Genomic DNA, 21,921 nt, shown 5'->3' with positions numbered 1-21,921 from the left:
GAGGAGGACATTACCAGCCCCACTCCGCATCCAGAGCCTAGCCAGTTATCACCCCGCTGCATGGACATGACGCCAGAGCCCACCGTAGATGTAGAGCTCGAGCGAGCCTGTAAAGAGGACTGAGCCTAGCATCGTCCCGGAACCCAAGCATCATATAACGTCTGATTGGGTGCATGAGCCAGCTACATCGTCTGTCTCTGTGGGATTGCTTGCGGAGTTCGAGGGCATGAAGATCTGCCACTGTGAATATGTTTTGCCTGGCCTTTGAGAACTATTTTGATTTGGAAGAGGATAATTTCCTGTTCCTCCCGTCCCCACTGGTCCCATCCAGCACAAAGTCTCCTGTGCTCATGCTGGTTCCCCTAGTTCCTGCTCAGCCTCCCTCTCCCGCCTCCTCTTCCAAACTCTGCTAGTCCATCAGCCCCGCCTCCGCTGGTTCACTTAGCCCCTCAACTCCTACTCTGACACCACTCCACTGTGTGGATTCGTCTCAAGTCCTCAGTTCTCCAGTGTCACCCAGGCAAGTGGATCCCCTGGCTCCACTTCCAACAACTGATCTCGACACTCCACCTCGGTCAGTCAAGCTGTTGGCTCTGCATTGGCTCCTCCCTCCCTTGGCTCCACCAGATTCCATCGTCCTTGCGGCTCCACCAGGCTCTCTCAACCCTCTGGCACTGCCTGCGCCATGGACTTACGAGCCATCTGCTGCACTCCATCTCTCCACCCCTTTGGCTCCGTCTGGTTCTGCCTTCCCTCCGGCTCCTCCTTAGTCCTCGTCTTCGTCGGTCATCCTCCTGGTGTCGACAACCAAAACTCCACCATGGCTCCTTCCTCTGTCGACTCCACCGTGGCTGCGCTCTGTCATCTCCCCTGGTTTGTTGCCCTCTGCCTGCTCTGCATCCTCCTCCAGAGCCCCCACAGGGGTACTGTAACGTGAATGTTCAGTTTTGGTTTCATTTCTCAGTTCCTAGTTAGTTTCCTTGATTATTAATTAGCTCTACACCTGTTCTGTTTTAACCTTGATTACATTCCCTGTGTTTTTATACCCTCAGTTCTGTTTGATCAGTGTTTGTGTCGTCTTTAGTTGGTTGTGTTTGCTCCCTATGCTCACTCCCGTGTATTATATTGTGGAGATCCTGATTAAAGCCTGTTTTCTTTGAGTTTATCTTTGTCGTGCGATTACTACTAGCAACCTAATGTGACAGATAAGTTGCTATGTCTACTTAATGTACATACCCTGAAAGCTACCTAAGTTACTGCCTAACCATTTGAGCTCTTTAATGTAGACTATTCTGTGTAGAATTCTGCGCTGGCTTGCACATATTCTGTCTTTGGAGCACACGGGTATACACTGCTTGACCCAAAACCAGACTTCATTTGCTCTAACCGGAAGCATATTTACACTGTGTCATTATATAGAAATATTGAACAACTGAACAACTGACCAACTTTGGATGCAGCTTTGGTTGGATACAGGTGGTATTTATAATTTACAGTGTAGGGGATGTTCTTCTAGAAAGCATTTGATTGGACAAAATTTCTAAGGCCATTGTGAGTCTTTCTGAGTCTGTATTCCCAGAAGTGAGAGACTGTACATTTTAATTGAAAATATCTTCTAAAAGCAAATGTTGTCAATGTTTAAAATTAAACTAATATGCACATGACCCTAATGCTAATACACTTTCATTTTAAATTCACGTCTTAAAGAGCTACTTGCAAATAATATAATATTAATAAAATAAAATGCCACTTAAGAGTGTACACTTTCATGACTGTTTCTTAACACACTTAAGTATGCTTTTAAAAAGTGCGCTTTGAAATAAAATCGAATTAAACGTTTTACTTTAAAGTAAATTTTAAATCATTGTTTTGTCATGCTTTAAAGAAGTTCACTTATTTTCAATAATACACATCACACAGTTTTACTAAAGGATTATATGAACACATAAACTTTTTAAAATATTGTTTAAAAACAGAAGATGATCAAATCCAGACTGAAAAAATGCAAAAATGTGTCACACAGCTGTGAAATTATACATCATTATTATATATTACTGTCATCCACAAGGGATTTTATGTGTGTTATTTAGTGATTTCATCCTCTGTGTTGGCTTCTCTAAAGGTACAGCCGGAGCCATTATGTAAGGATGATTTGTCCTTTGCTGCGCTCTGAAACAGCTCGAGGCCAAATGGGAGAGAGACGCATCTCCACTGCTCACCCAGACGCACACGAACTCAACACACAACACACATGCAGTTACACCCCGCACAACACACGCTCTTTCACACATTCACATGCTCTCATTCATCCCTTTGATTCTGGCATTTCCTCAGACAGCAGCTCGCAGTGCCGTTAATCATGTGTGATCTTTGGGGTGTGATCGAGAGTATGAGAGAAGATGTTTGATCAGACTCTCTCAGCCTAGAGCACAAGAGCCTGAAATGTACCACGTGAGAGAGATTAAAAGAGAGAGAGAGAGGCTACACCAGGACTGTGTCTCCGCTGCACGTGGGCGTTTATGAGAGTCGGAGCGTTAACTTCTCATTGCTGTTGCAGGCTCCATAGAGCCTTATTAAAATGCAGAGGAAAGTTCGTTAGCTGTAAATTACTGGAGAGGGAATGGCATTGCATGCAGCAGCCGCCCTGTGGACCTCAGCATCCGTTAGCTCCTCCAACTCTTCATACAAGCGTCTGAGGCTCTCTTCACACTTTTTCCAATTTCTTGTTCCCAATTTGCATTTAATTCCACCCCCTTGTCCCAGCAGGTCTCTTTTTACATTTAAATTTTGGGTCCGAACCATCCTACGTTTGCGTGATTGAAGTGAGCACCACTTTGAGTACTAGTGACAGCTGTTTACAGGGCAACAATGAGGCCCTGATTCGAGATTTAGCTGCTTCACGTCAACCTTTCTCACTCGTGACAACTAACCTATGCCACTCCCACACCAGACATGCGTCAAATCAGCCAGTGTGTTGAGAAATCGAGTCCCCCCAAGAATCGGGTCTCCTTTAGGACCCCGAATGATCCCATTGGTTCAACAGACTTTTAATGGGTAGTAATTTTAACGCCTGATTATAATTTCTGCAAAATCACGTAATGCTTCATATCGTTTAAAATGTGTTATAATGACCATTATCGTCTTTTAAATTACATGGTTCATACGCTAGTATATAACTGAAGCTATTCGGTTGTTAAGTCTGACGTCATGCGGCAGCGCTTCCGGGTCCAAACACTCTATCTCATACCACAAAAAAACAACAAACGGTGCTAATATACACACACAACGTGGTGTAATACTACCAAAAAATTATAATCGTAACCTTTATCTCCATACCAAAACCCCAGATGTCCAGACAGTGATTCATCTTATAAATCGTTAATATATTAATGTCTGTGACGCTGTGAGCATGGAGACTGTTGTGTAGACTGTAAGTATTTTAAATGTTTAACTTTTTAAAATGTTAAATGTTTAATATGAAAAATAGTGCTCATAAACAGCCGTCAAGATGGCATTCTCAAGTGAAACGAGCCAGGGCTTGGACCCAGAAACGGCGTTCCTTACATCACGACTTATCAAGCAGATAGGTTGTGAAATCAAGCATTTCTCGTTCTTACTGTTTTTTTAGTTAGCTTATGTACTAGCGTAGCATACATCTACCCGATTAGCCTGCTAGCTTAGCTTGTATTATATTAGGTCTGTTTTTTGCTTCCAGCATAGTTCCCAATCACATGTTTTAAATTAATGATGTTTGTGTGTATTTAGCATGACAATTAATTTATTAAAAAAGTATAATAGTAATATTATATACTATACCACATTGCAATTATTGTATTAAATGAATATTAAATTACTTTTACAGAACATAGTATGTTGCAACAATCTTTATCCTTAAAAAAAAAAAAAAAAAAAAAAAACTTTTTAGGCATGGTTGTGTTTCCAGTTTGTTTTATTATGCAATACATAGGCATTCATTTTATATTTCAAGCATGTTTTTTGTGCACTTAATGTAATTAATCATACAGTAGTGAAATAGGTTATAATTATTCAAGACATCATGATAACAACTTTTCATCAGGCATTACCCACGACCCGATTCCTGGGGGGGACTCGATTTCTCATGACACCAGAGCAACTTTTCTCTGTTTACGGATATAAAGAGATACGCTCAAGCGAGTGATGAATGTACGCAATTTCCCGCTAAAAAAACCTGTCAGGTCTAAAATATAAACAGTTATAACAGGCTTACCATAGTGAATCAGAGTAAGACAAAAACATGTTTTGGAAGAAGGATTGATGATGTATTGACCCGTTATTTAAATGTTGTTCATTTTGAACAAAAAAAGTCACATAGTTTAATGAAATAAATGGCCACTTAAGTGTACTTAAAGAGAGTGCATTTCATGACTATATTTCTTAACACACTTAAGTACACTTTCAAAAAGTCTACTTTGTAATAACGCCAAATGAAAAATTTTACTTTAAAGTAGGGGTGAATTCAGGTAAATTGCCATTGAAATGACTGGGAAAAATGTCCCAATTAACCTACATTTTCAGTCACTGTTTTAATAATTGTTTTCTTATGCTTTAAATATATACACTTATTTTTGAAGTATTGACTAACATACTAAAACACATATAAAGTGCTTTATTATAATTTTATCTGTAGTGTGTGTTATTCAATATTACATTTCAGTAAAAAAAAAAAACACTCTTAAGTTTAGCTAATTGTATAATAAAATAATAAAAGTATAATACATTTTCATTTAATTGCAGTTAACATGCGATTAGGGGTCTGAAAACATTACATTCAGTTTAAGTATAGTATATATGAGCGATAGTAAAAGTGATGGATGTCTTGGGTTATATATAGCAGCATGCATCATTTCCTCTTTGTCTTGTCCACAGCTTCAAAGACAGCATGGAAAAATCGTCCTATTCTGATTGGCTGATTAATAACAGCATTGCAGAACTGGTCGCCTCCACTGGACTTCCTGTCAATATCAGTGATGCCTACCAAGACCCTCGCTTCGACGCTGAAGTAAGATCTCTAAACAGCAATATATAAATGAATAAAGCCTATTACATGACATAAGCATGGCTGATGTTTGGCCTTCCATTAAAGAAGTATTCTTATTTACATTTTTTAATTCATGAATTGTTTATTTATTAATTCATCTTCTTTTTAAGTAGCACTTTATGGTCCTCCATGCTTTGTCCTTTTCATGCCTTTCCTACAGATCCAAGCACACGACATGATTAGAAAAATAGAAAAATGGCCACGATTAAACTGAATTAAAATGAGGGAATTCATTTGTACAAAGTGGCCACAATTTACCTAAAACATGGGAACAGATTCTGAGGTGTCGTGGAATGTGCACACAAAGTTTCTTTTAAAATTATGATGAATTTTGCTGGTCAAATTGACCCGCTAACATGAATAAAGGCACAGACCAATAAAAAAAAAAAAGGAATTAATGCATTTGGCGAGTGCTTTTATTCGAAGAAATGCACGCTGTGTTAAAGGCCTAAATTTTTATCAGTTAATGCTTGTGAATTTTGATATAACTCGAACCCATGATCTTGGCATTGCTAATGCTAATAATAATAAAAAAAACTATTTTTAAAAAAAAAAGTAAAATGCAGTTTATAATTTTGTGAAAAACAAATAAAAAATAGATATAGTTTTAATAATCACATGTTCAAACTTGTTTATTCTTTGTAATGTGTGAGAAGCATTCCTTTTAAGCATTCATTCATTACCTGTTTTAATTGTTGTTGTTTTTATTGTGATTTTTGTTGATTTTTTTTCATTTTTATTGAATCCAAATAAGGTCAATTTGACCCGAAACCTAAATAAAAAATTGTAGCCAGAATTTTAAAGGGGGTCTATTATGCCCCTTTTTTCAAGATGTAATATAAGTCTCTGGTGTCCCCAGAATGTGTCTGAAGTTTCAGCTCAAAATACCCCACAGATCATTTATTATACCATGTTGCAAATGCCTATTTTTGAGTGGAAGGAAAAACATGCTGTTTTTGTGCATGTATCTTTAAATGCAAATGAGCTGCTGCTCCCCACCCCCTTTCCAGAAGAAGGCAGAGCCTGTACAGCTTGTGCCTTGTGTCTGGTTTTGATTATCATCTCTATCGCGGTCACGCTCACGTGACATTGCAGTTCTTCGTCATCATGAAAGTTTATTATCTGCATGCGTTTTAAAGCCACATCAGTCTAAACTTCTGATATATGGTTTTACATCCAAAGCACACGTACAGAAAGCTGGCTGTTTCGTGGGTGTTAAATTAACTTTTGCATAATAGGTCCCCTTTAACATAATACAAGGGCTTATCTCATTTTAAATACTATACATTGTTGCAGTGTTGTGGATGTAATTTTATCCTATTATTGAGAGACCAGTCGAAATTGTATTCTGTGGTAATGGACAGCAGAAAGAGCTACAGTTGTATTTAACCCAGAATATTCCTTTAAAGAGCCTGATTAAAGATGAGAGAGACTTCTGCTCTGCACAAGACCTTGGACCTCTGTCGGCTCTTATGTGTCTTCTAAATGCCAGCAGCACAATATTATATAACACTGTGTCTTCAGACGATCTCATATTATTGCTCGTTTGTCCTCATAAGCTTATAGTCAGATCATTTGTTTTTTGATGTGATGACAAGTGTTTGTTTTCAGGCAGATCAGTTCTCTGGCTTCCATATTAGATCTGTCCTGTGTGTCCCTATCTGGAACAGTAACCACCAAATCATAGGTAAGTTATCCAATTAATGGCTGTTGTTTCACTACATATATTATGTATTTACTGCTGTTCCCTGCTCTGCTGTGTTGTACTACATTGTGTGTGAGTAAATGGAGGACAAACATGTGTATGTATGATAATGTCTGTTTAAATATATATATATATATATGTGTGTCAGATCAGTGTGTGTGTGCTGCTGCAGAGCGCTGTGTGTGTGTGTGTGTGTGTGTGTGTGTGTGTGTGTGTGCGTGGGTGGATGTGTGTGTGTGGGAAGTCTCTGCCAGGGACCGAAAGTCATTATGAGCACAAACAGCCAGTAGAAGCAGGAGTCAAGGATGTCTTCATTCAAAAGATTCTTCTCTCTCCCCCTCTCGCTCGCTTTCTTCATCTCTGCTGTAGTTTCAGAGCCAGTTTTCCTTTCTCTCAAATCGTTTCTGAAGCCAGTGTGAGAGATTTCAGCACTGTGAGGGGAGAAATCATCTAAATCGCTGGATTGTGAAACTTCACTGTTCACAAAAGAAATATTTTATATCTATATACTGTAGTCTTTATGAAATACTAGGATATGCTCAGAATGGCATTTAGCATACTACTATTTTTGTAGTATGCAGTATATACTGCAAATTGTCTGTATGGATGAAATATAACCTACTACAAACGTGTGAAATACACAAACAAAGTGCACATGAAATAATGTAACTGGCCAGTAAACGAGAAGCGATATCAGCGTGCTGCATTTTAAATTCACCACAAAATCAAAATTGATAATTCTTGTTTTTTTATGGAAAATTTATCCATGCACATCATTACTTTTTTAAAAACTCATGTGCCTCATAATCTTAAATCAAAATATCTTCCCCTCCCTCTTGCAGCATCATCTCTTTTCTGATGGTGAGGGCGGGCAACCTGTCACTCACATGAGATCCACCAATAGCAAACCACAAGAAGAAAAGACTAACATTTAACATTTCTCCTATATATATATATATATATATATATATATATATATGTGTGTGTGTGTGTGTAATGAGGTCATGTGACAACACATATACTGTTTGTAACATTTATCATTGCCTAATGCGCACAGTTTCACTGTTTTTAAAATATTACTCAGTATATACTACGCAGAGTAGTATTCCAAAAACATCCAAAATCAGCTTAGAGATGCACAGTATAACCATATTTCTGATGATGACTGGACACCACATGTGGTTTTGGATTACTTGAAATGTTTTTATTGTCAGGCACATATCAGTGGGCTTTCAGGTGAACAGGCTTCTCCATGTGATATAAATGTTGTAATTATGAGCAGTGTTATGGTAGAGCCTGTCCAAAGCAAGCTTTACATTTATGATAGACTGTAATGAGATGGTGAGGATGGTGGGGATGTGTTAGGTGTGTGAATGGGGGGAGGGTTTGCACTTATAGGAACAATCATTCTAATTACATACTAAAACACAGCACACTGTTTAATTAGCCATGTAGAGAACGAGAGAGAGAGAGATTGGGAGTGGATCGAGGAAGAGATTCCTGACTCCTGCACTAAAACACAGATTGAAACCTTCATCTGCAATGCATTACTGTGCTTTAAAGAACCTCATATGGGTTGTAAAAACCAGCATGTAATCTGACTGTCTTCATGTGTGTATGTTGCAGGTGTGGCTCAGGTCTTGAACAGGTTGGATGGGAAACCGTTTGATGATGCAGATCAGAGGCTGTTTGAGGTATGACATGAATCATCTGTAAGATCTCTTTATGAATGCTTAGGTTCGCTGTCCTTCTAACATGAGTTCATTTGGAGCATACACATAAGCCATAATTCTCTCAAATCGCTCTGAGACCCTTGCAGTGAAGTGAAAGATGTTCAGTTTTCACTGTAAGCTGGTCCTGCTGCACGTGAACCCCTCCACCTCCCCAGCTCCACCTGTCTAGATCTGCTATGGGATTTATGTATGCCTATTCATGCAACAGCAGCATATCTTACATGCTCACTGCAGTGTGTCTGTGTGTCTGTTGGTAATAGCAAGTACAATACTTTCTCTGCAGCAGCGCGAGTAGCAGATCTAGTCTGCCAAGACCAAATACATTAACATTGTCAAATCCATTAACATGCTAAAGCTATTCTGAGAGTTGTCATGATTGAAATACATAGCAATTTGAGAGAATCATGGCTTATATGTATGCTCCAAATGAACTCAGACCCTTCTAAGAATAAAAATAATATTATGGATCAGAAAGTGAATCAGAAAAATACAGATCCAGTTCTCTATACACCAACCTGGCCTTGAATGTGGCTCAGATGTGTGTGTGTGGAGACTTTACAGAGTGCTCACCTCTTGCATTGTCAATACAAGATCTTGAAAAAGTGATGCACCTCTTGATGGAAATATCATAACATTAATTTCCATCAAGATGTGCATCATTTTTTGGTCAAGATCTTGTATTGACAATGCAAGAGGTGAGCACTCTGTAAAGTCTACTCCAGCACATCCCAAAAACTTTCAATGAATTTAAGGTCTGGACTCAGAGGTGCTGATTCATGTGTGAAAATGATTCTTCATGCTCCCTGCCAAACATTCCTTCACAATTTGAGCCTGATGAATCTTGACATTGTCATCCTGGAATATGTCCATGATGTGTCTTCCTACATGGTTGTTTAAGAAATGAAAAGCTACACACTCCATCTTTTACAGTTAAAAGAACAGTTGCCAAACAAATAACATGCTAGAAACATAATAATCACTGTAATAATGATCCAGTCATAGACTCTTAAGTATTTGCCTATTAAAATCCAAACAGCGACTTTTTTTTGGCCAGGCTGTGTATAATAACTCTGATTCACACAAACACTTCTGAAACAAAGTTTTAAAAATCTCCTCCAGAGATTTAAATTGGTTGTTGAGGACTTATGTGTGACTACATAGTCTCCTTTTCTCTTTTTAGGCATTTGTGATATTCTGTGGACTGGGAATCAATAACACCATTATGTATGACCAAGTGAAGAAGTCCTGGGCCAAACAGTCTGTCGCTTTGGATGTATGTCTCTCCAAAACACACACATGGACACACACTTAACTGTGATTGGTAGGATTTTTCTAAAGTGGTGGCAGATTAGTTTGAGATTTTGTAATTGGTGGGTTGTTAGATTAGAAGCATTTGACTGGTGGGATGATTCAGCACAAGATTTGAGCCTGTGATTGGTGGAATATTGACCTAGTTCTTGTTAGAGGCGGGGCTTAATGCAGGAGCCGGAGGAGCTGTATTCACTCTTGACTCAGAGTAGGTTTGACACTCAACCACCTCACACTGCAGTCGTCTCTATTAAAGGGATCATATCATGGAAAACTGGATTTTCCTTGCTGTTTTGAAATGAGTCTAACAGCCTATGCAGACTTACTGTAATGTTCGCTACGCAAAGCTTCCAGTTCATTCAGAACATTTATTGAAACTTATGTGTCTTTATAATTGTGATGTCAGACTCAAAAACAGCCTGTTCAGTGAGTAGGTGGGAAATGATCAATTCAAATCAAATTATTACTGTGTTGCTGCAAGAAACCTTCACTAACATATAAGCTATAAAAGAGCAGAATATGACCCCTTTAATCTAACAATGAAACAGTGGGACACAGAGGAATAAATCCCCACCTTCAAAGCTTCAATCGACCGACTTCAATCGAACAAAAACGATCGCCTGGAAACACAGATGATGGTGTGTTTACTGTCAAAACACCCATCTGGTCTGTAGGTTTGTAGGTTTGTGTGTGTGTGTGTGTGTGGTCCTGGTAAACCCTACGTTATGGGGACAAAATGTCCCCACAAGGATGGTAATACCAGAAATCTTTGTCCTTGTAGGGAAATTTTTTTGGTTCCCATGAGAAAACTTTAAGTCATACTAAGTGATGTTTTCTGAAAATGTAACAATGCCGAAAGTTTTCTGTGATGGGTAGGTTTACGGTTAGAGGATAGAATACACAGTTTAGTATAAAAATCATTATGTCTATGGAATGTCCCAATAAAACATGGAAACCCAACATGGGTGTGTGTTTTAAGTTAATAAGGTCCTATTAGTTAACATGGGTTCCCTTTCAATACGGTTCACTCTTATTGCGTCGTTAGATGCTATAGGAAAAAATTCCTTTTTCTCCGAATGCTGAAGCCTTCGATTGAATCACAGTGAAACTGCACAAGCCATAGCAGTGCAGGAATCTGCACGAACCTATGGCTAAGCAGTGTAATCTGCACAAACCTATGGCGCTGCAGTGGTAACCACCCGGTATGCAGCCCACCGAAATGGGCACTGCAGCCCGCCAGAATGGGTGGAGCATCTGTCTATATAACGGGCTTGTATTGCCATAGGATTCAGACTAAATCTCCTTTAGCAACGAACGATCTTCTCTTTGCTGGACTCCTACAAGATGCCTTTTTGCCATCGAAGAAGCCACACAGCGGATTAAGCTGACTCAGCACCCTTCAAGCAAGCTGACATTTGCCAGCAAGCTGACTGACCGGCACACTTTGCAAGCAAGCTGACAAAGCGCTCACCGCACTCTCACTGCGAGAACATGAGTCTTGCCTCTGTCTGCTCACAGATCACTTTCTTTTCGGAGAGCGGCTCCGCCCCTCACAGTCTCCCATTTCCTTCCCCCAGGAACCTCTGAGGAAAAAACAGCAGAGGGCTGAGTGGCCCAGCACGAGTAAGCTCACGCCTACACAGGTCCCACGTGCCTCATTCACCCCACAGAGAGGATTCCCCTGTGCTCTTTTCTCGCGCAGACTAGCGCAATGTGGCACACGTCCTCCATGCCAAAGGAATGAATTTGCTGGTGAAGGGAGCTGTGGAGACAGTTCCACCAACCCACAGCGAGTCAGGTTTCTACAGCCGCTACTTCCTCGTCCCCAAAAAGGTGGCTCAGGCCCATCCTAGAACTCAGACATCTGAATTGCGCCCTTATGAAATGGCCGTTCAAGATGCTAACATTGAAACAAATCCTCTCGCAAGTATACCCAGGGGATTGTTTTTTCTCAGTGGATCTGAACTTTCATATCCAGATGGCCCAATATTCTTCTCGAAGGACAGGGACACACTGGCCCACACATGGCCCAGCCTCTCCCTTCACGCTTTTCACCCAGTCCCGCTGCTCCCTCAGGTCATCAAATGGATCAGGGAGGACGGATGCGCAGTTATCATAGTTCCTCGAGCTGATGCAGCTGCTAGCAGCAGCTTCATGGCCAATTCCCCTGAGAAAGGACCTCCTTTCCCAGGCGAAGGGAATGATTTGGCACTCCCAACCTGGCCGTCCATGTATGACCCCTTGACAGGAACTCACGGACCTCCCAGCAGGAGTCTTAAACACTATTTCTGAGGCTAGAGCCCTGTCCACTAGACGTCTCTTCGCCCTTAAGTGGACTGTTTTCTCTGACTGATGTACAGTCTGGAATGAAGTCCCTCCTTCTTGTGACATACCGCTGGTACTGCGCACCCTTTCCAAGCTCAAAGTCTGTGTGGTGGCCATAGCAGCATACCACGCTCCTGTGGCTGGCCAGTCTCTAGGCAGGAACAACCTGGTTGTTCATTTTCTGAAAGGGGCCAGAAGGCTGAACCCACCTCCTTTCCCTTACCATCCCAACATGGGGCCTGTCGACGGTCCTTAGGGCCCTCAAAGGACCCCCTTTCACTTTTGCTTAAGACCGCCCTCCTGCTAGCACTAGCATCGGTCAAGCAAGTGAGTGACTTGCAAGCACTCTTTGTGAGCTCACTTTGTCTTGACTTTGGCCTAACAACTGCAAAGCTGTCCTCAAACCAAGGCATGGCTACATGCCTAAGGTGCTCTCTACTCTATTCAGAGCACAGGGCATTACACTGGCTGCTCTTCCCATCTTGGAAGAAGGGAAGAGCAAGAATTGCACTTACTCTGCCCTGTCTGGGCCTTAAGAGTTTATATTGAGCATTCTGCCCAGTTCAGACAGTCAAAGCAGCTCTTTGTGTGCTTCAGAGGCCACACCAAAGGGCATCCTGTCACAAAGTAGAGATTGTCCCGCTGGATAGTGGACGCCATTGTGTTGGTTTACACTTTGATTGGTCTACAGTGCCCCATCGGTGTAAGAGCACACTCCACCAGAGGCATGGCCTCTTCCTGGGCGTGGTCTAGTGGTGTATCCATTTGCGACATCTGTCTGGCAGCCGGCTGGTCCTCGCCATCCACCTTTCACTACACTACAAGCATGAGTCCTCTCTGTTTACTTGGGCTTCGACCTCTGAACGAGCTCAATCCACTAGTACCTTCCCTTGAGGCTCCGACCCATGGTCTGAACCCCTTTTCAGTGTCAGGTGAGCTCCTCGCCCTTACTTAGCCCTACTGCCTTGAGGCCCTTTTCTCCAAGTGTCTTAGGCTGGGGCCTTAGAACGTTTGTCGTTCTGCTATCATAGCACGGCATGATTGGACTCTGTTCCCATAGCGTCTAGCGACACAATACGATTGAACCATATCGAAAGGGAACGTACTTGGTTACTAATGTAACCTCGGTTCCCTGAGATAACGCGAATGAGTATTGCGTAGCTGGCCGTGCTATTATGCTACACGACCAAGTGTTTGTTGCTTCATTCGAGTTAATCTGATTCCAATGCCGATACAAGCCTATTATATAGACGGATGCTCCGCCCATTCTGGAGGCTGCAGCACTCGTTTCGGTAGGCTGCGCACCGGTTGGTTCGTGCAGATCCGCTGCAGCACCATAGGTTTGTGCAGATTACACTGCTTAGCCATAGGTTTGTGCAGATTCCTGCACTGCTATGGCTTGTGCAGTTTCACTGCGTGATTCAAAAAGGCTTCAGCATTCAGAGAAAAAGGAGTTCTTCCCATAGCGTCTAGCAATGCAATACCCATTCCTGTTATCTCAGGGAACCGAGGTTACATTAGTAACTAAGTACGTTAATGCAATGAACTAATGTTAACTAACAATGAGCAATTCATTTGTTAAAGTATTTATTATTATTTGTTAATGTTATTTAATAAGAATAAAACTGTTCATTGTTAGCTCAAGTCCATTAGGACAAAAATCAAAAAAATGAATTCCCGCCCCACATTTTTTCCTATTTGAGAAGCCATTTCACTCAAATATGGTATATGTCACAATAGGGAAGAAAAGATCGCAACTTACATTTAATGCTGTCAAACCAAAAATTAAGAAATTCTGACATTAATATTAATTTTTCAATTAAACTTTTCACTAATCATCAAGCTGATGATGATATAATTTGTAATAAATGTCTTGTATGAAATTTGAAAAATGTAAAGCAGAAGCATTTTCATAGTGGCCTCAGACTGATGAACCCTACCATAAATACAAGCTTTGCTAATCAGTTTAGAAGGTGAGAAAGAGCTGATTTAGTTTCTTATCACACATTAACACACACACACACACACACACACACACACACACACACACACACACACACACACACTTTAAAGGCAAACGGAAAGAACTGGCAAAAAAATAGTGACATCTTTCCTCATGACACCACAGAGCAATGAATGTGAAAATGAAGCAGCGGAAGTGAGGATGCTCCGTTTATTAACTGTGTAACTACATTACAGCCTGAGCAGGGAGTGGGTGTGAGCATTAATTGAGTTCTCGAAGCTCTTCTCATTCTCCAAAGAAATGCAGGATTGGTTTCTGTGATAAATCTGACAGTGTTAATAAGGATTGTCAGTATATTAATATGTAATAGATCATCAACAGACTATAGCAGAGCTGAGTTAAATATTGCATGACCTGTAACCATTTGAGAATCAGACAAGTCAGTATGTTATGAATGGACGCCACCATCATTCTCTTCTCACATGACTCTTAGCAGCCAATCAGAGGGATGCAGCAGTGAATTGTTGTAGTGTCAGGGTTAATGTAATTCAGCCAGTTTGTTGGCTCTCTATGTGATCTCTGTGATGTTTTTGTCTATATATAAACATAAAATATAGAAATGCATAAAATATGAACCTTTGTTGATTAATTTTGTGTGTGTGTTTTCCATAGGTGTTGTCATATCATGCCACATGCTCTAAGACTGAGGTGGATAAGTTTAAGGTAATGCATCAAACAGATTGTATTTATAGAGCTGTCTGAAGTTTTAGTGCTGTTTAGAACAACAGAAGCTTATCAATAATGAAATAACTTGATTCATGGTATTTTAACCTCAGTATATCAGTTTATGCAGTATGTATAATTCAGAACAAAGCTATTCAATACCTCATCAGTGTTTGTGCATTATTGATATAGTCTCTGTGGAGTTTATGAAATGCCTCATTTATCATGTGCTAATTTTCTGGTGAAATGCTCATTTTTGTCATGTGTTAATTGGATTTTGCCAGGAGCTCTTATGGCACTTCATTAACAAGTACCAGCATGTTTCCAAGAATGAATGAAGAATCTATTGCTGAAAGTCAAATCCAGCAATATCATACACCATATACAGTATATATATGTGTGTATGTGTATATATATATAGGGATGTCAAAATTAGCATTAATTTTGCACTTATTTTTTTCTTTTTAATGTGTTCAAAGTATTTAACGCAATTAACTCAGCATCCGTTTTTTCTGTCATCCTGTGGCTAGCTTTACATATGATCACGCTATCATTCATTCAAGTGCTATGAAACCATTTAAGCACGAAAAGATGCAAAAAAAGAACTCAAATCTGTACTGGCGCACTGTCTGTGAAGTGGCTCTCTGGGAACAAACGCACCCACAGAATGCTGCATTGAGTTCTCTTTCGCGCTTGAACGGACAAAAACAAATTTTTGACAAAATTATGTCAAAATTCCTGTTTTGTCAAGTATCCTCGTAAGCACAGTCTTAAACGAGTTAGAAAGATAAATGAACATAAAGAGTTGTGAGAAAATGAGACGTGTGTCAGATCTGCGTTATGTGCGTCAGGTCTTAAAGTGACAGCAGCCTAATAAACCTGCTGCTGCCTGTCATTAATGTTAATCAAAGAACAAAAGACAAAGAGATAATCACTCAATGCTCTTGACTGAATAACTTTTGTAGCTTTAATAAGGATTAATCTATATTGTGTAACTGTGCAGTTACCTGTTAGACCTACCTGAAAATCTTAAAGCACTGTTTACAAGGTTACATGGGTCAAAAACAATGAAGAAAAAAAAAAAAGATTATATATATATATATATATATATATATAAATATATATATATATATATATATATATATATATTGTGCATTTTAACAGGGCAGGTACAAATCTGAACCAGTGTATGTGAAGATTGTTTTAAGTTCACTTAAATTAAATTTTTTAAAAGCTATTAAATGTTAAAAATGATGGCTTTCAATTTTACTGTAATGCTGAATGGCCATAATTAATGGCTAAAATTGAGAAAAAAAATCCATGCAATAGAGACATCAGTATCTGTATCAGTGATACAGTCCTTCATTCATAGTGCTTAGTAAAAAGATGCCATTAAACCAATATTTAAAATATACTGTAAATATACTTAATATTTAAAATATTTTTTTTTTAAATTGATTGACAGCAATAACGTGTGTGTGTTTGTGTGTGCATGTATGTGCTGCCAAAATAATTAAGCTCAGCAATGGTCAGACCTCAAGGCTGATAAACCAAACTAAACAAATAAACAAAGTTTATTTTTTTGTGGAGGTCCACTCTGCACTATAAAATGACAAAAGCACATAACAAATTACTGAATCTAAAATATAAGGTTTGGAATATACATTATATTGCCAAAAGTATTGGGACACCCCTCCAAATCATTGAATTCAGGTGTTCCAATCACTTCCATGGCCACAGGTGTATAAAATCAAGCACCTAGGCATGCAGACTGCTTCTACAAACATTTGTGAAAGAATGGGTCGCTCTCAGGACCTCAGTGAATTCAAGCGTGGTACCGTTATAGGTTGCCACCTGTGCAATAAGTCCATTTGTGAAATTTCCTCACTACTAAATATTCCACGGTCAACTGTTAGTGGTATCATAACAAAGTGGAAGCAATTGGGAACAACAGCAACTCGGCCACGAAGTGGTAGGCCACGTAAAATCACAGAGTGTGGTCAGCGCATGCTGAGGCGCACAGTGCGCAGAAGTCGCCAACTTTCAATAGCTACAGATCCCCAAACTTCATGTGGCCTTCAGATCAGCTCAAGAACAGTGCGTAGAGAGCTTCATGGAATGGGTTTCCATGGCCGAGCAGCTGCATCCAAGCCTTACATCACCAAGTGCAATGCAAAGCGTCGGATGCAGTGGTGTAAAGCACGCCACCACTGGACTCTAGAGCAGTGGAGACGTGTTCTCTGGAGTGACGAATCACGCTTCTCTGTCTGGCAATCCGATGGACGAGTCTGGGTTTGGCGGTTGCCAGGAGAACGGTACTTGTCTGACTGCATTGTGCCAAGTGTAAAGTTTGGTGGAGGAGGGGTTATGTTGTGGGGTTGTTTTTCAGGGGTTGGGCTTGGCCCCTTAGTCCCAGTGAAAGGAACTCTTAATGCTTCAGCATACCAAGACATTTTGGACAATTTCATGCTCCCAACTTTGTGGGAACAGTTTGGGGATGGCCCCTTCCTGTTCCAACATGACTGCGCACCAGTGCACAAAGCAAGGTCCATAAAGACATGGATGAGCGAGTTTGGTGTGGAGAAACTTGACTGGCCTGAACAGAGTCCTGACCTCAACCCGATAGACACCTTTGGGATGAATTAGAGCGGAGACTGTGAGCCAGGTCTTCTCACCCAACATCACTGCCTGACCTCACAAATGCACTTCTAGAAGAATGGTCAAAAATTCCCATAAACGCACTCCTAAACCTTGTGGAAAGCCTTCCCAGAAGAGTTGAGGCTGTTATAGCTGCAAAGGGTGGGCCAACTCCATATAAAACCCTACGGATTAAGAATGGGATGTCATTAAAGTTCATGTGCACGTAAAGGCAGGCGTCCCAAAACGTTTGGCAATATAGTGTATGAGTGTGAGTAAATGTTCATTTTTTTTATAAACTATTGAGCAAAATGTCATTTGATTTGGATTGTGTTTATAATTACATTTTATAATTTATAATTACAGTTTATAGTTACATTTATTTTGGGGAAAAACATCCAGTGTAGTGTAATATGTTCCATTTATGGAGTAATTATATTAGTAAAGATCCACATTTAGAATTTGTTAATGACGTCATAACATAACGCACAGCTTCTCCTGGCAGCAGTCCCTCATTAGGATCTGTGAATGTGTGTGTGAATCTATTTGTAGTATCTCATTAGCACGGCTGTGAGCTTCAGTCAGCACTAACACATGAATTACAGAAAACCCTGACGCTAGTTTCGTTCCATTCACAAAGCATCTGTTTTCAAGCATCTGAGAGCAAACTCTGCGTCTCTCCCTCTTTTCTGCGTACATACACACTCTCTCTCTCTATTGTTCTTTCCTCAGGCAGCGAACATCCCTCTGGTGTGTGAACTGGGCATTGATAAACTATCATTTGATGACTTCTCTCTGGATGTGGACGCCATGGTCACTGCAGCTCTGCGGATGTTTATGGAGCTGGGGATGGTGCAGAAATTCAAAATAGACTATGAGGTCCACACATGTTTGCATTTCTAAACTTAACAGTATCACACAAGCAAGAGTGCTGTTGTACTGAATATCAGCAACGCTGTGATTTGACCGTAAGCCTAAAGTAAAATAAAATAAAAGTTAATTATTAAGCAACACATTTTGGCCAGTTTTTTCGAAAGTGATAAAAGTTCCAAACGTAACACTGAAACATGTTGATACTGTATGCTCTATATCAGCACTCAAACGCCTTTTTATTCTGAATTGTAACATCACATTTCTTCTTTTTCTTTCTAGACACTTTGTCGCTGGCTGTTGACCGTGAGGAAGAACTATCGCATGGTTCTGTATCATAACTGGAGACACGCTTTCAACGTTTGCCAGTGCATGTTTTCCATGCTTACGGTGAGGGACCTTCTCTCTCTCTCTCTCTGTGTGTGTGTGTGGTCCCCAGCCTCTGTCTCACTACATTTACCACAGACGTGTGACTTTTTTTGTTCATTTTGGTTTGTTTGCAGACAGCCGGCTTCCAGGAGACTCTGACTGAGATGGAGATTCTGGCTCTGATAGTGGGCTGCATCTGCCATGATTTGGACCACAGAGGAACCAACAACGCTTTCCAGGCCAAGTGAGAATCAATCACTGCAACTCAACATTACTTGGAGCTGAATCTGAATGTCTTTACTGCACACATGAGCTTTGAGTGGATTTGGTTCCACCACAATGACATCTGTGTCTTTCTCAGGACGGGATCAGCTCTCTCTCTTCTTTATGGGACATCAGCCACACTAGAGCACCATCACTTCAACCATGCTGTTATGATCCTCCAGAGCGAGGTAAACCTAAAGTCACCATGAAATCAAAATTGACAGTTTGTATTTTATGGAATGTTGCAGTGTTTATTATAAATGATTTATCTGTGCACAACTTTTAAAACAACATCAACAACTAGCAAACAGCAACTACTGTCCAATCAGTTCCTGATAGAGAGAATCAGTTCCACGATTAATCATTAAAAGTTTGCAATCTCAATTCAAACACCCACGTGATCTTATTCCTAACTGACAGCGATTTGGCCATGTCTGTTAAACCTTTGACAAGTACGATCACACAGATTCAGATGCCGCTGAGCCAGAGAGAGCAGTTGTCATGTATAGGTATGAAACAGCTTCACAAATAGTCTTTTCAAACACACAGTGGCCCTCATTTATCAAACCAACGTAGAAACCAGCGTATATCTGAACGAAAAAATCAGCTTACGACAACACTCACGTGTGATTCATTAAACTTTTGTAAGCGGCCAATTCTGTCACATGAATGAACGGGTGTTGATAAATGTGGCGGCTGAAAACAATCGTCATTTAAATATCACGCCCCAAATTTTAGAAGCCTCGCCCTATCGTTAACGACACAGAGAAACGTAACCCGGCCATGAAGAGGAAGTAATCGCATGAAAAAGAAATGTATCTAACTCTAAAAACACCTATCAACCTCATAATTTCAAACAATAAAATTAATTTAAATAAAAATAAAAATACCGGTAAATAAAACTAAATACTTACAAACATTATTAATATATATATATATATATATATATATATATATATATATATATATATATATATATAAACTTGGTTATTTTAGTACCTCACTCTAAAGAAAATCCTTTAAATTAATTTTATTCACAACAGAACAAGAACGAAAAATAAGTAGCTATATATTGAAACACAAATTAGGCTATAGTGGCATTCATTATAAAGCAGAAATGAATTTATTTAAAGCAAAACTGAATTGGGCTCACATAGCCTACCTCTCTCATTCGGGAAGAATCCAAACGTTTCCATATTTGCGATGTAACATTTATTGGTTGCTGAACTACTGTTCATTACGTAAACAAGGCTTTCTATTTCACTCTTGTTTCAATATCCACGTAAAACATCATCCTCACATGCGCAAAAATGTGTTTGGATGGTCGTTGCACGCACCAGCTGGTACAGATGTACTCCTATAGCAGACCATTAAACTGAGCAGTGTTAACTTTCTCTGCATTTAGTTTGCTAATAAATGGCTGAAATGTAAAGTTAGCAACGCTAGAACTGACAACTGACGTGTGAGTGAGGCGCCTGCGCGATCAGTTGGATTTAATAAAATAAAAATAAATATTTTAATAAAATAAAGAAAACGAATACAACGCGTCAAATGAGCGTAGCCTGTACTAGCCCTACTTGATGCACAGTTTTTCTCTTTTGTTTTGTTAATTATTTCAGTGAAATATATTTCGTGTAGTCCTATTTTTTTATTTTTTTGTAGGCTATATATTCTGTTTTTCTCTTACAGCCTGTGCTAACTGACAGATGTGAATGTGAATAATTGCTTTCTACAGATACAGCGTGTTTATCTGTGTCACTGTCATTTGCATGCAAATGAGCTACGGTCATCATTTACTCCGAGCATGAGCGTGTTCACTGACCAGCAGACAGACAAGTATTAATTAAGCCGCTCCTTAATGAAATGGCAGCAGCTGCCCTGCTCTTTAATCTGGTAGGGGTAGATATAGCCTATCCTAATTCCCATCATGCCTTGCAGTTGCTGAAAAGCAGAATTTAGGGCCTGTTTACACCTGGTCACTTCATGCTTTTTCTTTAAATGGATATATACACTCGAACCACTTCAGGAGGTGCTTTGAGATGCATTCCAGATGAAACTGGACAAGTGTAAATGAATGGTTGTTGAAACCACATATGTAAATTTTACACCTCCTGAAATGTTAATAATTAAACGTATGAGAGCGTGTTATAGGATATATGACATGTTATAGCGATATATGACAGCAGTACTTCAACACACATCGCCGCAGATGAGTATCTCTTCAGCAAGCCGACACGTAAACTGCCGCAAATGAAACTCCTGAATCCGCATCCTGAAGCTCAACACACAATCACCTTCATTAAAAGTAATGAGACTAAAAAATTATCTTACCAGTGCTGATTAGGGCTGGTAAAAAAAATATATCGATTTCTCAATTTTAATTGATTCTCATTTTTACAAACCAATATCGATTCTTACATGCCAAGAACCGATTAGTCTAGTCTGTTTTCAGTTGATGAATGAACGGAACATTGTAGTGTGCCTCCCATCCAATAAATCGCTATAAGCTTTGTGCTTTGTTACTTTTGATATGAAACAAAGTCTCAGATTTCAAATTTTGTCCATTTTATTGTGAAATTCAAAAAACAAATACCGTTTTGGCCATGCACGGCGACAGAATTTTTTCTCTACCGGTGCTAAAGGGGGGCTAGACCAATATGTGGGGGTGCTAAGAAAATAATCGATATTCATGATGTCAGAGTTACTTCATAAAGAAATTTTAGTTTTTTTTGGTTTCGAGTGTACACACCACATTCAACAGAACTGTGGCTTTAAATTATATTTGGCCAAAGAATAGGCATATTCAAAAAAAAAAAAAAAAAAAAAATAGATATAAGCTTAATACAAGTGACCACAAAACAACGACAAAAACCTTTTTACATGCATAGGTCAAAGACTTAATCACTGGAGAGCACCCATGCACTCAGCATTAACAAGACAATAC

The 21,921-nt window shown here is 39.7% G+C and overlaps 1 protein-coding gene across 1 annotated transcript in view; it reads left to right on the top strand.

Annotated features, from left to right (window-relative positions):
• The window catches only part of pde11a (phosphodiesterase 11a), an 82,927-nt gene that overhangs the window by 44,674 nt on the left and 16,332 nt on the right, over positions 1-21,921 (top strand). Inside the window, exons 6-14 of the mRNA XM_051906381.1 lie at positions 4,909-5,041; positions 6,692-6,767; positions 8,412-8,479; positions 9,699-9,791; positions 14,787-14,837; positions 18,207-18,353; positions 18,627-18,734; positions 18,848-18,957; positions 19,075-19,165. Coding sequence (XP_051762341.1) covers positions 4,909-5,041; positions 6,692-6,767; positions 8,412-8,479; positions 9,699-9,791; positions 14,787-14,837; positions 18,207-18,353; positions 18,627-18,734; positions 18,848-18,957; positions 19,075-19,165 — 877 coding nt within the window. The remainder of the gene's footprint in view (positions 1-4,908; positions 5,042-6,691; positions 6,768-8,411; positions 8,480-9,698; positions 9,792-14,786; positions 14,838-18,206; positions 18,354-18,626; positions 18,735-18,847; positions 18,958-19,074; positions 19,166-21,921) is intronic.

Source organism: Ctenopharyngodon idella, chromosome 9, assembly GCF_019924925.1.
Source record: "Ctenopharyngodon idella isolate HZGC_01 chromosome 9, HZGC01, whole genome shotgun sequence".
Classification (NCBI taxonomy): Eukaryota; Metazoa; Chordata; class Actinopteri; order Cypriniformes; family Xenocyprididae; genus Ctenopharyngodon; species Ctenopharyngodon idella.
Note: the sequence above shows the minus strand (reverse complement) of the source record. Positions and strands in the feature narration are given on the sequence as shown.